Raw genomic sequence first — 16,131 nt, forward strand, 5'->3', positions numbered from 1 at the left:
GAAATAGGTGTTCCGTGTTCATTGTCGACACATGCCGTAATAGAATATGATGGTGAAGGGCGGGAAATAAAAACTTTGGCCAAACAAGGAAATAACGTGAAAAACAGCAATCGCGAAGCTGTTTCGAATGTTAGGTCGTTAGAAATTGGAAGGTCGCACCTGTGCCAATATAATATCGACAGCGCCGTTAGGGTTTGCGCTGAAAATAGTGGTGAAGTGCAGGCACGGAATTTGGTCACATTTGTGCAACTTTGCATTTATTCATAGGTTAAATACCGTAATAAATGATCAAACTGAAATACAAAAGAACAGTTGCATCGACTAGCCTAATCCCTATTGCTCCAACAACTCACAAGACATGGGTGCTAATACATACAATGCACGCACGTCGCACAATCACAACAACAAGAAGACGAGATCGCTCATGCGTTTAAGGAAACTATTAGAGAGAGAGTGATAGCAGCAAGAGATATTCACACATCCCCCCCAACTCCTAACGAAATCAACGTGCATTGAGTGAGGAGTTCAAAATACCGCGTATAGGGAACGTTCAACCAAATACTCCAATGGCGATAGCGGGAATCAACATAAAATTTGTGCCCCAATAACATAGTCCTTGTGCCATACTGGAGGAGTAACATTTCTGCCAGAGCGCTGGCGTCTCTCATTAGGCGGTGCTGCAACACTAGTGTCGTCGATCGGTACTTCAACTGGTAGATGATCTCCTGCACTCGATTCGGCGGATCGCAGCACGCCAGGGTCTACTTCATTTGACTGCCCATTTCGAGCGGGTGGCGAAACGACTTGAGGAGGCGTAGCTGTGCCGGGAGACGAGACCGTTGGCTGAAGAGATTGGTGCTTCTGGTTCGAGAAGTACGGCTCAATCTTGCGCAGAAATTTCCTGTTACGCAGCGTCAATCTGCCGGAACCGTCCACTTTCACGAGGTACTGGTCATGGTCCCGGCACTGAACCACAGTGCCGGTTCTGTCCCATCGAAGGGGGTAACGACCGTTTTGGTTTTGAATGCGACAGACATCACCTTCAAGAAGCGGTGATAATGGCTTAGTGTTCAACGACAGAGATTCCAGCTGCTTCGCAAATCTGGTACGCAACGTGTGCTCGCGACTCCGCCAGAGGTTTCTCCATAATGGCCTTATATTGCGCTGGGTGAAAACTGGGACCCATGCTTTGATCGGCAGCGCGTCTTTCAAAGTCCTGCCAAATACTATTTCTGCAGGAGAGAGTCCGTTCGCGGGGTCGGGGCAATTGCGAAACTGTAGCAACGCCCGAGTAATTGCATCGGTCCGAATGCTGCCACCCTGCGAAATGTTGCCGAGAAGGAGTCGTTTCATCGATTTCACCGCGGCCTCCGCACGGCCATTTGACCGGGAGTGGTAAGCCGACGAAAGCCTGTGGCACACCCCCCATTTTCGAAAAAATTCCCGAGTGCTGTGCGCAGCAAATTCGGGTCCCCCGTCACTGCTAAGTTCTTCGGCCACTCCAAACGTGCCGAAGTAACTTCGTAATGCATCTTGGAGTCCGAGGGCTCCAGACGTTTGCCCACCATGCTTCACATGGAATATCGCTGGCCAGTTGCTGAAGCGGTCAACAACGACTAAATAGTGGTGGCCTGCGGCGGTGCAATAATCAGCAGCAACAGCTTGGAAAGGGTAGGTCGGTATGAATGGCTCGGCCGGAGGCATGTATGCTTGACTCGGTGCCATTTTACTGCAGTTGTCACAACGTGCTCGTGTACGTGCTATACACTCAGTCATCCCAGGCCAAAATACTGTGGCCTGTGCCCTCTGTGACATGGCAGCAGTCCCTTGGTGTGCCGAGTGTAAGATTTCACAAATAACCCCTCGCAGCGGCGGGGGAACGACGATCCGGTCATTATACATGACAACATCATCTACGATCGAAAGGTTGTCGCGGTACCGCCAATATGATTGTAGTTGAAAAGGCAGTTTGTCCGATTTGTCTGGGAATCCTGAGATGATGTGATTTTTCAACTCACTGAGGATAGGATCGTATGCGGTACTACGCTTTACATCGTCCCAGGAGACAACTTCAATGGCATTCAATGATGCTCGGGAGGCGGCCACGATGCTGATTTCAATCAGATTGGTGTCCTCATGGGCAGCTACTATACTGTCGCAGTGGTCCAATGGCATGTCCTCCACTGGAGTCAAGGGAGCAGGGTGCCTGGAAAATGCATCAGACGCAGGAATGAGCTTGCCAGGAACATGGACGACACGGAAGCGCCATGACAATGTGCGCTGCTTCAGACGAAAAATCGTTGTGTTAGTAATTTCATCAAGGGAGCGGTCCCCAAAGATTTTTACCAAAGGTTTGTGGTCAGTGCAGATGATGAGATCGTCACATCCTAGGGTGAAGAACTTCGTATCTTCCAATGCCCATGCGATTCCAAGCGCCTCGCCCTCTACAGAACAATAACGTTGTTCGGCGGATCGAAGGAACCTTGAGCCAGCGAGAGTGATTTTCCACCCACGGTCGCAACAGTCGGGAGTCAAGGAAACGCATTTGCAGTGCTTTTGTCGCAACCAGTAGCCAATGCCAGACCTTGACCAGTCCGGGGTCAGGCACGTTCTTCTAGTGGGGTCAAAGATCCGTACTCCATCTTTGATAGCGTTGATGAGCTCCAGCTTGGAGTGCGCGAATGCATCATCAAGTTCGGAAGTCCAGCAAAATGGAGTTTTCGGGCTTAGTAACGGTTTGAATGGTGCCATAATGGTAGAAAGCCGGCCATAATGGGATACCTGGTTGACCAGCCCAAACCATGCACGTATATCTGCTATTTTTGTTGGCCGTGGGAAGCACTGTATTGCCTCTAAATATTTGGGCAGAGGGCGAACATTCTCAGCAGTAATTTCGAAGCCGGCGAACTCGATGTGTCTGCGGCAGAACTGGAACTTGGAGGCGTTTAAGATGATACCTTCACGGCCCATTAATTCTAGATAGTCAATCATTCTCCACCAGTGCGTGGCAAGGTCATCGTCCCAGAGGACCGTGTCGTCCACGCACTTCGTTTTGCGTGGTGTGTCAGCAATGATGCTGTCGTAGCGGTAAGCGTACCCGTCGCCACTGGCCAGGTATCCCTGCGGGGCCACTCTATATCGATATCTCCCGAACTCAGTGATGAATGTCAGAAGGTGTCTATCCTCTTCACGCACGGGCACGGAATGGTAACCATTCCAGGCATCTGTGACAGACCTGTAAGTGTTTGGAGGTATCGAGCGTGCTTGTTTGAAAGGAGCCACAACATGGTGTGTTTCTCGAGAGCAGAAGCGGTTCAGCGATTGGAAGTCAACAACTCTCCTCGGGCTGCCATCTGCCTTGCGCACCCATATGGCCCTATGACACCAGGTCGTTGGCGTGTTCGGCTCCACTTTTTCAATCACCCCTAATTTTACGTCCGCCTCCAACTGCTTCTCAATTTCCTCTTTCCAATGAAGTGGAATGGGAGCCGGTGTGTGGACTGCAGTCGGTGTCGCTGACGGATCGATATGAATGGAAATAGGCGGCCCAGTCATGGTTGGTAGTGGGCTGTGTTTGCACTTGTTGAATGTGGATGATGCATACCTCTCAATTAGCCACTGCTTCATTTTATCAACATTCTCCGCACAAGGCTGGAATGGCAGTTGCTGGGGGCGTGGAGGAGGCGTGGACCTCCGTGGGCAGCTACATGTTTGATGCGGGTTACCCTCAAGGGTTGACTCTCGTGTCGCGTGGAGTGCGGCTGCCCCAATTTGAGGAAAATCGGGCCCAATGATGCCCAACTTCTGCATGGCATCTCGACTAAGGTAGAAGAGTTTTGTAGAGTCCGTAATGTATACCATCTCAGCGGTTTCTATGACATCACCAGAAACGGCCGCACCCGAAAGTCGCAGAAACACAGCGCCCAGGATGTGGATACACTCATCATTAGCTGCAACCAAGCGTTTCTTCACCGGGATGAGATGCTGGTCTTTGAAGCCGCATGCTCGAAACAGTTTCAATCCCATCAAGGATGATTGTGCACCAGTGTCTGATATCGCTTTTATCTTCTTGGGCGATATTTTGGGACGCTGGATATTGAACTGGGCATAATCGGCTTGTCGGGTTGAGACCAAAAGATCAATGGTCGGTTGTGCCTTGCAGTCTTTCAGCAACCAACCGTACGTGCCATCGAATATGTGGTGGTCCAATATGACTTCCGAAGCACGAGATTCGACAGTGTTATTGGTACGGTTTGATGCTGAAGCGATATCGATACTAGAAGCGGTGCCAGTACTAGGCGTCTCCGATTGTTTGCTTTTTCTCCAGCAGGCTAGACATTGTTTAAACTCGCGCAACCTCGGCTTACCAAACTTCCCGTGCAAGAATTTATACTTCTTCATGACATTGCCACATTTGCTACATTTGACGACTTGAGAGAGATCGGGCGAAGGCGTGCCAGTTAAACTGCTGGCTGCGACGCTAGAGTCATGCTGATTTCTCGTCTGGAAGGAGGTGGCACGGAGCGCCAGTTCCTTGTTTTCAATAATCTGGACAGTTTCGTCTAGCGATTTTGCATCGAGATTTGCAACACCAAGGACTTGCCGCTGAACCTCATCATCAGCCAGGCCGGCGATGACAATATGCTCAACAATTCTATCAGAAAAGTCGTTGACTTGGGTGCAGTCATGCTTGGTACAAGTCATTTGGAATGAGCAAATTCTTGCGGACGATTTAACTTCGGCCAGAAATGCACTAAAGGATTGCCCTTGATCCTGCTGGGCCGAAAATAGAGCAACGGTGCGCATGCTTGTGGCGATTTTGACAACTGCTAGAGATTCAATAGCTTTCAGCATATCACCTTCACTGACCTGATTGAAGTCACCGACTTGCTTGAAGAGGTCATTCGATAAAGTTATCTCACAGCATTGCCAAAGGTGGCTCTTGATCAGATTGTCGGGTATCTCGGTCCCTTTTTTAAAATCGTCCCATTTTCTGAGGAATATTTGCCATTCCTCGGCAGTGGAGCCACGCGAAATGATGGGTCGTTCCATGACAGGGGGTCTCGAACGCGAGACAGGATGACCTGTTGTGTGGATTGTAGCATGGATTCTGAGCTGTGCGGCGGCGCCGGCCGCGTCTTCGGATTCAGTCTCATACTCGCAGTCTTGGATTGGGCAAGAAAGCTTCGGCATTGTTAATCCGTATTAAGTTTGATCATGTGCAACTTTGCATTTATTCATAGGTTAAATACCGTAATAAATGATCAAACTGAAATACAAAAGAACAGTTGCATCGACTAGCCTAATCCCTATTGCTCCAACAACTCACAAGACATGGGTGCTAATACATACAATGCACGCACGTCGCACAATCACAACAACAAGAAGACGAGATCGCTCATGCGTTTAAGGAAACTATTAGAGAGAGAGTGACAGCAGCAAGAGATATTCACACAACATTGGGTGTAAAATGTGAGTGCGACGGGTCGAAAAGTTTTAGGACGCAAGATCTCTTCGATCTATAGGCCCCGACGTGGATGTTAAAGTAGGCGTACCGAGACATCAAAAATCTCATAGTGGAGATTTTGCCTCGTTTTTAACGACAAATAAAAGGCCAAAATATTTCCCGCGAAAGGTATTTGATGGTCCAATAACGGAATATGTGCTGCAAAATGAATCGGATATAGAGGTTAAATTAGAATTGGACGAACTTCGTAAGCAATCCGTATTGCTGCCAAAAGCACCTGTCCAACCGCCCGACCTTAATGACAACGCTAATGATATTATAGAATAGAAAACATGGAGAGCGGTGTATGAGCCGTTTGCCCCAGAATTGGAAGATCTTGTCGGGCATTTGCGGGGAAACAAGCCATGAAGTATCCATGTAAAATAGAACTAAAAGATGAATCGATCCCTCGATTCGTGTGTTCACCTTATAATTTGAGAGGGATAGAACAACTGAATGCAGCCATGAAGCCAATAACCAGAGTTTCACAGTTAAAAAAATGCGTAGTGTATTAGGGAATTATATAAAACAACCTACCCTTTTAAAAAAAGTGGGGGGAGAGTGATGGCCGTCTAGGTATGGTCATGCGATAGGACAAACGTCTGAATAGAATCGCTATAAACGTAATGAGATTTCATATAAAATGACGTAACTCGCAAATGCTCTATACACCCAGATTAAAGGGTGAATTGATAGGAATGTATCGTCGATATATTTAGTTCACTAGTAAACGTGAAGACAAAACTGGAAATCGACCGAAGGCCTTACATTTGAAATCGCAATAAGCAATGCTCGAATTGGGATTATATAGTCAATTCCCGATCCATAAGTGATTTGGGGCTAGGAGTCAATCACAGTGTATTATCAAAATTTATGGAGTAAAGTGATTTATTGTATGGTTATATAGTACCGTGTATCCATGTATATAGCGAATAACGCAAAACAGAGTTTCTGAACGTCCAATTATTGTATATAATGGTAAATATGAATTGACTATCTGAGTAGCATAATGCAGCAACCTGTTAGTGTATAATTTAGATCTGCAAAGCGAAAATTAGCGCAATTCTGATGCCCTGGAGATTGGCTAATATTCGGTGGATTGTTCATCTAAAGTGAGGGAAGCTCTTGTGAAAAAATATCCATATGCTCGGTGATTAACAGTCGGAAATATGAATCATATGAAGCTGCGATCATGCATGAGATCATGCGATCATTTGTCGTCATAGGCTATAGTGCGCCCCGTGACAACAAATATGCGGGTGGCAAATGCACATGCTCCTATTTCATTTCTCCTAGAATATACGAGTTACGGTGCAGCGTGCATTAGTCCCACATTTACTGCATACTCATTGCACAGGAAGACAAACAGCGCAAAACAAAATCTCTGAGCTATCGTCACGACAAGTACGCCAGAGAAGTCAACATGGAAACAGCTAACCTGTACAGTGTACACTGCTGAAAACACTGTTGCCAAACCCACAACAATAGCAAAAGCAGCACGAGTTCAGTACAAAAATGCAATGCTAAAAATGAGAGAAACGATATGGGAATCGATGCCTCTTCATGGACAGCACAAGAAGTTAACTTCACAGCCCCATGTAGACGAGCTTTCATGGACCTGGCTATCCAGCTCTGGCCTGAAACCGGCAAGCGAAGGATTCATTTTCGCAGCACAAGACCAATCGCTTCCTACAAAATACTATCGCAAAAGAATTCTGAAGCAAAACACGGACGGCAAATGCAGAATGTGCCACAACCAAAATGAAACTGTAGCACATCTCATGTCCGGCTGTGGTGCACTTGCAGCTACCGAATACACATGGAGACACAATAGGATTGGTCACTACATTCATCTTGAATTATGCAAACATTTTAACATCACCACTTCGACAAAAAATTGGTATGATTACAGCCCAGCACCAGTGACAGAAAACGAACAAGTAAAAATTCTGTGGGATGTACCAGTTATAACTGACCGCGAAATCAGGAGCAACCGCCCGGATATAATCGTCAAACTAAAAAAGAAAAGAGAATGCTTATTCATTGAACTGGCTGTCCCAGCTGATCACAACCTACTGCAAAAAGAATCAGAAAAATACTCCAAATACGCAGACCTCAAAATGGAATGTGAGAAAATGTGGCGATGCAAAATAAACATTGTACCGATAGTCATTGGTGCTACAGGGGTCGTGAGCAAAAAACTCATGAGGCATATCCAACAAATTCCGGGTAACGTTCGATTCGACATGATCCAGAAGATCACATTATTGGGCACTGTGCACATTCTTCGGAAGGCCTTGAATGCACCACTGGACTAAAATTACACTTGTGAATCACAGCATAATTTCTGTAATTTCGATTCTTCATCTTCAATCATCTCTACCTCTGCTCTGTAACCCTTGCCAATTCTTCATCTGCTTCAATTCTGTAATCTGACTTCTCCGTGTATTGCATAGGAATAACAATTTGAATGTATTACTGAAATTTTAAATATTTACTCCAATCTCGCCATTTTCCTTTGGGGGCAGGTTGCTCCCCGGATTATGTGTGTATCTACCAGTTTTACTGTGAATAAAGAAGAATATAATAATATAATAATTTATAGAGCGCCGAATATAACAATATATCATTACTACACTAGGGCGCTGTACATAAAAGGCAATAAAATATAAAAGTAAAGGATATGTATAAAAGACGAAGTGCATAGTTGTAGGGCGGAATGAACACTACTCTAGTTCGAACGCTCGTGCGAATAAAACGGTCTTGATTTTGCGTTCGAAAACATATAGCGAGTCACATAGTCTGATAGAAATTGGAAGATTGTTCCACAGAATGGCGGCCGAGCAAGAAAAGGTTCTCTCGTCGTAGGTCGATGTTCTGACTCTTGGAACGGACAAGAGCTTTTGCGACTGAGAACGTAGCGCTCTTCCGGGATTATACATTGTCACTAGCTCACGAAGATACGCTGGTGCACTTCCCTCCATGCATTTGAAGACGTACAGAAGAAGCTTGTATTCAGACCTAAATTTCACGGGTAACCAATGAAGGGATCTAAGAATCGGTGTTACGTGATCACGCTTCCTTGACCTGGTTACCAAACGAGCAGCGATGTTTTGGATCTTTTGTAGCTTGTCGATACAATTTTGGTTTACCCCGTAAGGCAGAGCATTTCCATAGTCAAGCCGTGATATCACCAGCGACAGTATTATGGCTTTGCATGCATCCTCAGATAGGTAGTTCCTGATTCGACTGATCTTGTGGATATACATGAAACAGATCTTTTATAATATTTTATTTATTTTTATTATTATTTATTTTAATATTTTATTATATTTTATAAATTTATTATAATAGCACTATTCAAGATTGTGTGACATTTCATTAGGAATCATCAGCCGGTCAGTTGTGCTATTATTCGATGATAGTCTTATTATCACAAGAATATATGAGTTATTTGTTAATCATATCCGTATGACACCACAATGATGAGTGCAAAAAATTTCATTGCAGTCGTCATCTACTATTCCAGCTACCTGAATCACAGGCTCACTGTTGTCACTCGTTCCAGTTAAGCAAAAGAGAGCGAAGTCACTGTTAGTTGATTGACTAACGATTACGACAGGTGCAGTGCACGATTGCGCAATGCACTGCACAATTGCACGTGCACATGCACACCCACGTGCACGAATGCTAGCTGTCGAGTCCAGTGTTGCCAATTTAGCGATTGTCGCGCTAGATCTATCAATTTTTCATCCGGTTTAGCGCAAAAAGATATGGATCTAGCGCCTAGCGTTAAATCTAGCGATTTTTGAAAAGATTTTAACGATTATTTACGCTTTTTTACCGAAAATAACTAATAAATATCAGTTCTGGCCGACGACTGCATTGTTTGTACCGACCACCAGAGTGCAGACTCCGATGATATATAATTAATTAATTATTTATAGATTACTAACCTAACCTACCGATAGAAACGCAACTCCCGGTGGTGACGCATGGGCAAGCAGTGTATCTTTTTCATCATCATCATTGGTTTATTAGCAATTTTATCAGTTCAATACACCACAAAATGCGATACAATGAAAAGATAGGAAGGTGTCGAAGCGACTTCGAGTAGTCTATGGAATCAGACACCCACCTAGGCCTAGGGCAGGGGTGGGCAATTATTTTCCTCCGCGGGCCAAATGACAAGCTGAAATCTGTTGGCGGGCCGAATCAGAAATTTTAGCTGCATTCTCAAGCGTATTGATTATATTTCTAAATTGAAAGCAGTGAATTACACTAAATGGTTCTCAGTGGTAGTGTTGATAATGGGGAATGAGAAAGTGACGGTTAATTACCAAAATAATATTCATTTGCCGTTGTATTTCGAAACAATGTTAAACATGATAAATTTTGAACTCTCTTTAAACCCATACCCGCGTTTTTTCTACCAATACACGTTGGTCTTGGGCTCCTGATATAGTTGTAAACCAAACTTCTGGGGGGCGTGGCCCCCCAGACCAGACCCCAATCGGAATACACGTTTTTAACACTACTTCCGAGCGAGATTTCTTGTATACACTAATTGTTAACGTTTATGCCGTAATCGCGCGAAGCGCCGAATTTTTCCATGATTCATGATTCAATCGGTCAATAACATTGGTAATTGCATATATATTGGTATATTTTTAACCTCTTTCATCTCACGTGCTCAGTTTTACCGTTGGTGCTGAGTGAGGTGTTGTCTTTGAAATATTAGGAAGGATCCGTTGGTATAATTACTTCGTTACATGTTGTTATTTCGTGACCTTCCGTCTGCTATGTGAAAAAATATTGAAATCGCCAAGGCGTAGGCTAATAAACTAAAAGACGCGCACACGATTATAAATTGGTATTTCTTCGCTGCCAAATATTGCCTATGGACAATTGGACATCGTGGTTTTCTCGCTGTCGAAGTTTTTTCCCTTCACTTAGTAAATTTGATCAGCAGTTTCAATTGCAGTGCCTTCTCGGAGCTGGCCTAAACTTCATATCTCTTGGTGCGTCGTGGCGCAGTAATGGCTGACGCCGAAATGCCCTACTATTGACCTCTAAATCGCGCGAGAAAAATTTGAAAGAAATTGCATACATTAAAAAATACGTGGCATTTTAATGAACATGCTTGATGGTAAACGAATTTGCGGTCAGTTTATACATCCTATGGTTTTTGTTCACGCAGCAACATTAAAATGTAGGTTTTATATTTCGAATTTCAAGCAATCTTTCGCGGGCCGCACAGAATAGCTCTGCGGGCCGCATTTGGCCCGCGGGCCGCACTTTGCCCAGGCCTGGCCTAGGCGATGTAAAGAGGAGGTATGCACACTGAATGAAAAGTAAAGAAGATAGTATAGAAAAAAGCAAGCGACAAAATGGGGTGGCATGTCATGGAAGGCGAGATCGATAGGTCAATCGTGGTCCGGTATTCTTGAGGACGGACTAGTATTCCTTTAGTAGTAATTGCTTGTATTTCTATTTGAATGTGGACATGCTCGTCGACTCTCGGATGGCCGGCGGGATACTGTTCCACACATCAGGTCCGGCCAATGATATATATACAATGATTGGAAACTGCCACGCCCCTTAACGCTATAAGATAGTTTTCCGGCGAAATCAGTCCGTCGCGGGATATGCTTGAGTACAGAAACGGGATTGCGTATGTCGACTGTGGTGGGGTGCTGCGATCGGCCTTGCTGGCATACTAATTCACTGATTTTCCCCAATCGGTTTAGTTTTTGTTGGTTTCTTGAGCATAGTGAGGCAGTGCTGCATAATAGGATGTAATACAACTTTTAACAATGCACATTTATCAAAGTACAGACTAGCTGCGAGGCATTTTAGCATCAGTTGCAACCATGCATGTACGACACAACCTAAAGAATTTATAGATACTGTGGGTGAGCGTCAATATAGATGTGCAGAACCTGGAAGGATTGTTGAAAGAGGATTTGAAATTTATCTGGCAGCATTTACGTCACCTGATTTTTTAAAAGAGAAGGGTTGATTACGATAATTGTGTGAGCAACTAAGTTGTTTTAGATAGTATATATTGTAATATTGTGAGGCCGAATTCACCAAGGGCCGAGTTAACTGGCAACTATTGTACCAATATAGCGATTGTACCTTCATAATATAAAATCGGAACTAACCGAAAACTATCATTGTACTGATTGCTAAAATGCTAACATATATAACTTTTTACTTGATCAGGCCGTTGAATCCACATCAATGATGAGAATCGGCATTGTTCCAAAGAATATACCATCGGCAAAACAATGCACTAGAACAGTGGTTCCCAACGTGGGCGATTTGGCGGTCTAGGGGGGGTGAAAATGGACAAAGGAGGCGATTGGGGGGGGGGCGAAAATAGCGAAGGGGGCGATAGGGGGGCAGTGACGAGTTAAAACGGCTATGTCGGAGTCAAGTCAGAGAAATAACCTTTTTTTTTATTTTTAGTCATCCCACGAAAATTCAGTTGCAAAAGTGGAAAATTCGACATGGAACGGAAAAGTTGACCTTTTTTTTTTAGTCAACCCGCCGGTGATTACTGTTTGTATACCGGTTTTTCGGTTCACAAAATTTGGGGGGCGATGATCGGCGTTGAGCTTGAAAAGGGGGCGATGAGTCGAAAAAGGTTGGGAACCACTGCACTAGAATGACATTTAGGATAATCACTCCATAGTTAGTATTGTTCACATCGACCTGGCGTGATATGTCGTACTTCTCTCAATAGTTGAATCTTTCACACCGGGGTGTCCAAAAACATCTACCAATGCCCATTTATTCAAAATATACCTGGTAAACGTTTTGGCACTTCTTTGATATGAACTACCCGTTGTGAGGTGCTCCCCATGAATTGCCTGTAAACCTTGAAAATTAACATGGAGTACTCGTTAAGATTGATAGCTGGAAGGATTGTACAAAATAGATGATTTATGCATTTGCGAGCAACATTCTATGGTGTCTTATTCATTGAAAGGTTAGGAAATGATTTTGTAACCTTCGTCATTGTATAGTGTGTACGTCTATGGTTTTTTATGTATAACCTTCATAACTTTTCGCCATTTGCATCACGCTTTATGACCTGAGCATGAGCATCAACTTGCATTGTATGTGCTGCTACCCAGGTTATTTTTCCAGCAATGTAACTCCACAATCATCCAATGCAAAACCTCTCTTGAATATGCACATTGCTCATATATATTGCATATGCGGCAGTACGGAAAATACTTGACGGATTGAATAAATAACTTGATTTCAATTGTAGTTGACTGGCAAAACTGTGACATAACAAATTCCCATTCTGTAAATGTCTAATGCATAAATTTTTTACAGGATCGTTAACATTTTTTAATAAATTATAGTCCATTCTAACTTTCAAGAAAAGATTGTTCGTGTATTGAAACAGCCGCAAAGCAACCCAAAGCCGCGAGGAAATTGAAAAGGATTCAGGGATCTTAATAAAAGTGCAAATCAGTATCTTGTGGGATTTCGGCACGCCAGGCCGTCCATGAGAAGCAACCATGTCATGTTCCACTTTGCTTCAGACATTAAGATATTTCCAAAGATTGTAGTCAAAATGAATAATACTTTGACGAATGGTGCCGGATTGGATTGATACTCATTGGATCGATTGATGCAGAGAAAAATAGTCTTGCTGAAAGAAAATACATATTATTCGAGTACGAGAGGTGAAGAGATGGACACTACAATGCAACCTGTGGATAATTTCGTGTGCCTTGTGAATATGACAACCAAGTTCAGCTACAACTGCCATTTAAAGCCATATTACATTCCAGGTAATATTGCTTCACTTGTACTAGCTGGAAAAAGATATGCCGCTACTGCAAAACTGGAGATATTCTTATGCCGCAGAAACAGCAACGAAATTCGTGAGCAGGGAAGCTTATCAAAGAGACAAGAAAACAACAACAATGATAAATTTGATACGGACATTTTTGCCAACCATCGAGCAGACTACCTCATTATCACCAAGAGATTGAGTCTTGATCCGTTATTGGAATCATTTTTATCCTGATCAGGAAATCTGGCTGCACCTGCGATATGGTAATTTTCAAAGAATAATTGATTTCTAAAGAGGCTTGAAACATACTAGTGTTCAAATGCCATGGTACTTGATGCTTGAATGCCCTCCGATGTTCAACGTCATGTGAGATCGCTGCTCTACCATCCAACTGCTGTCCTGTTATTGTCATTAAGAGAGGATAAGAAAGCTCGAAAAAATAACATTTGAGAATATATATTTTTGTTACGTGACAAGAAACATTGACGTTATCAACTACTAGGCACAGTTATTCGATTGTTCATAATAGCACAGCACAGTTTCACAAATTACAACAAAAATAGATGCAGACAGTACATTTATCGAATGGCTTAAACCAGGGCTGGCCAACCTTTTTGGCCTAAGGGCCACATTTGATTGACGAACTTTTGTGCAGGCCACTAACCGCGCTAAGCGCGAAAATTTTTTGAAGTTCGTAGATCAATAATATTGTCACTTGACTGTATTGCGGGTCTGCTGTATATCGCTGGGCTAAGTTTGCAAGGATTGGGCTATTCGGCGCATGGACATATCGATATCGAAAGCTGTGACCAACATGCGCCAATCATGTCCTGCCTAGGTTACATGGTCGACGGTCTTACTGCGAGCGCAAACGCAAGGTCGCATATGTTGAACGACACTTTGTCTCGTAATCGCGAATATAGTTAGACTCAAGCTGATACATTATTTTTTTTTTTTTTTTTTTTTTTGCGTGTCATCCTTGCGCAGGGGCCATGCTAATCTTCTCTGTATCGTTCCAATTTTAGTATGTGTACCGCCGAAGCTGATACATTAGGTGTTCTTCCATTTTCACAAAAGGGCAACAATATTAAAAACAAGCAATCGAGTGGCAACATATTGCGCTAAGCTTGTAGAAATTTTTACCTTTGATAAATCTATCGCAAATTATTCTGCTTTATTGTAGTGTACGAAGTTATACCAATATGTGAATGACTGATGGATCTGTCAATGCGTCGGAACTGATATTCTAGTCATCACATCTCAAGTATTGCGGCCAGACTAATCAAATTTTGGTTGGCCTTGCAAGCTTAAAATCTGTGCAATCCATTATATTAGAAATTTCGGAAATTACCTCGCGGGCCACTCAAAACCTTCTCGCGGGCCACAGGGCCACGGGTTGGCCGGCCCTGGCTTAAACATAGGTATATCTGATATTGTAATTTGCATAAACAAGAAAATCCCTTTTTGCTACATATTCACTTGACTTAAATGCTTTCCGTTGACTAGGATTTTGGTTCTTGTTATTCTGAATTTAGATGACAACAAGTCTGACATGATAACAAAAGTTGTTTATGCAGTTTTTAAGTGTTATAGTAAATGAAATATCCATACCCTGTATAAAATTTTCAATGATATTATGGTGTTGGTATCCTCATTGAAATTTAGACACGACTAGTATCAGAGCATTTAGGAGTCCATGAAGAGGTGAGGTATTTAAGCTGTTCAAAATCCTGCTTCTGTAATACCCATGCGACACATTGTTATGATGCTCGGATTCGATCAACTTCTTCCATGATCACCTCGACCGTTGAGGGCATAGATGGTGATGTAGAGATGGAGATTTGTTGAGTGAAGGGGATTGTTGGATAGTCTCTATCCCGTCCCATTCTTCGAAGTCACCATCTTGCAAGTCAACTATGACTGTAAGAGTTGACAAACTGGACTGGACATGGACAACATCACAATTTAATGACTATACAAAGTATATGCTGTGAACAATCATTTATAGATCAGTGGCAGGAACTTTCTACCTATTGTGGGTCGCTCTTGCGCACACATACACTTATAAGATATACCATCATATCATGGTAAATTGTACCGTAGTTTGAAAAAGTAGGTTAAGACCAGGTTTTGCAGACGTTTCTTAGTCAATTGGATGTTGAAATCTACTTGTTGAAGCAGAAAATGAACGGTCTGAAAAGTACTCGAGTAGTATGAAGAAATGAGTTAGACTTTACTTTGTATACATCTGTTAGTCAATTGTATACTGTATCTACAAGCTGCTGACGATTACTCCTGATATGTATCAAACAAAAATATTTTTATTTTTATTCAATTGTATATATGAGCATTCGGATCACAAGATGAATCTCCGTAACAAAGGAATAATGACTATTATTACTTCAAAAACGTGATGCTTTTTGCGATATCCTCAAGTAGGTTTTGCCTACTTTCACAACTTCAGAAGGCCTGACTTCAGAGTCAGTTTTAGAACCTGCCTGAATTGACTTGAAAAAATTAGAAATGACTTGAAGATAGTGACCTGATCCCAACTCTAGCTCGTACTATGAAGTATCCACCTTTATTTGATACTGCGAGACCACCTCCGATCATAGTGTTCATCACGTAGGCACACTGGTACATCAGTTTCGTCTGAATATTAAGCCATGCTACTGGTATTGGCCAAAACCTGTACAGTATGCACACATTTCACGTGCAAAATAGGTCTCGATAAAAAACTTTTCACTACATTAACGCCAGTTCCTGAAGAAAGATTGCTGGCGAACCGTTTGTTTACATCGAT

At 43.1% G+C, this 16,131-nt stretch overlaps 2 protein-coding genes, 2 long non-coding RNA genes and 1 other non-coding gene across 8 annotated transcripts in view; 2 read left to right on the forward strand and 3 right to left on the reverse strand.

Moving 5' to 3' along the window:
• LOC145439887 (uncharacterized) overlaps nt 1–5,411 on the reverse strand; it is a 131,922-nt gene extending 126,511 nt beyond the window's left edge. Inside the window, exon 1 of the mRNA XM_080317539.1 lies at nt 240–5,411. Within this exon, the coding sequence (XP_080173665.1) occupies nt 583–5,193 (4,611 nt within the window). The 5' untranslated portion in view covers nt 5,194–5,411 and the 3' untranslated portion in view covers nt 240–582. The remainder of the gene's footprint in view (nt 1–239) is intronic.
• Nucleotides 1–16,131, forward strand: part of LOC145439890 (retinoic acid receptor beta-like) — a 214,023-nt gene that overhangs the window by 1,639 nt on the left and 196,253 nt on the right. The window lies entirely within an intron of this gene.
• Nucleotides 6,844–8,568, forward strand: LOC145439552 (uncharacterized). Its single transcript, XR_013915268.1, has 2 exons — nt 6,844–6,972; nt 8,114–8,568. It is a non-coding gene; the product is annotated as an uncharacterized LOC145439552 (long non-coding RNA).
• Nucleotides 12,068–15,862, reverse strand: LOC145439923 (uncharacterized). Its single transcript, XR_013915391.1, has 2 exons — nt 14,940–15,862; nt 12,068–13,727 (listed from the first exon to the last, which is right to left on the reverse strand). It is a non-coding gene; the product is annotated as an uncharacterized LOC145439923 (long non-coding RNA).
• On the reverse strand, nt 14,270–14,377 carry LOC145440040 (U6 spliceosomal RNA). Its single transcript, XR_013915412.1, has one exon. It is a non-coding gene; the product is annotated as a U6 spliceosomal RNA (small nuclear RNA).

Source organism: Botryllus schlosseri, chromosome 5 (assembly GCF_051294905.1).
Source record: "Botryllus schlosseri isolate E-star chromosome 5, Bs_hap1, whole genome shotgun sequence".
NCBI lineage: Eukaryota > Metazoa > Chordata > Ascidiacea > Stolidobranchia > Styelidae > Botryllus > Botryllus schlosseri.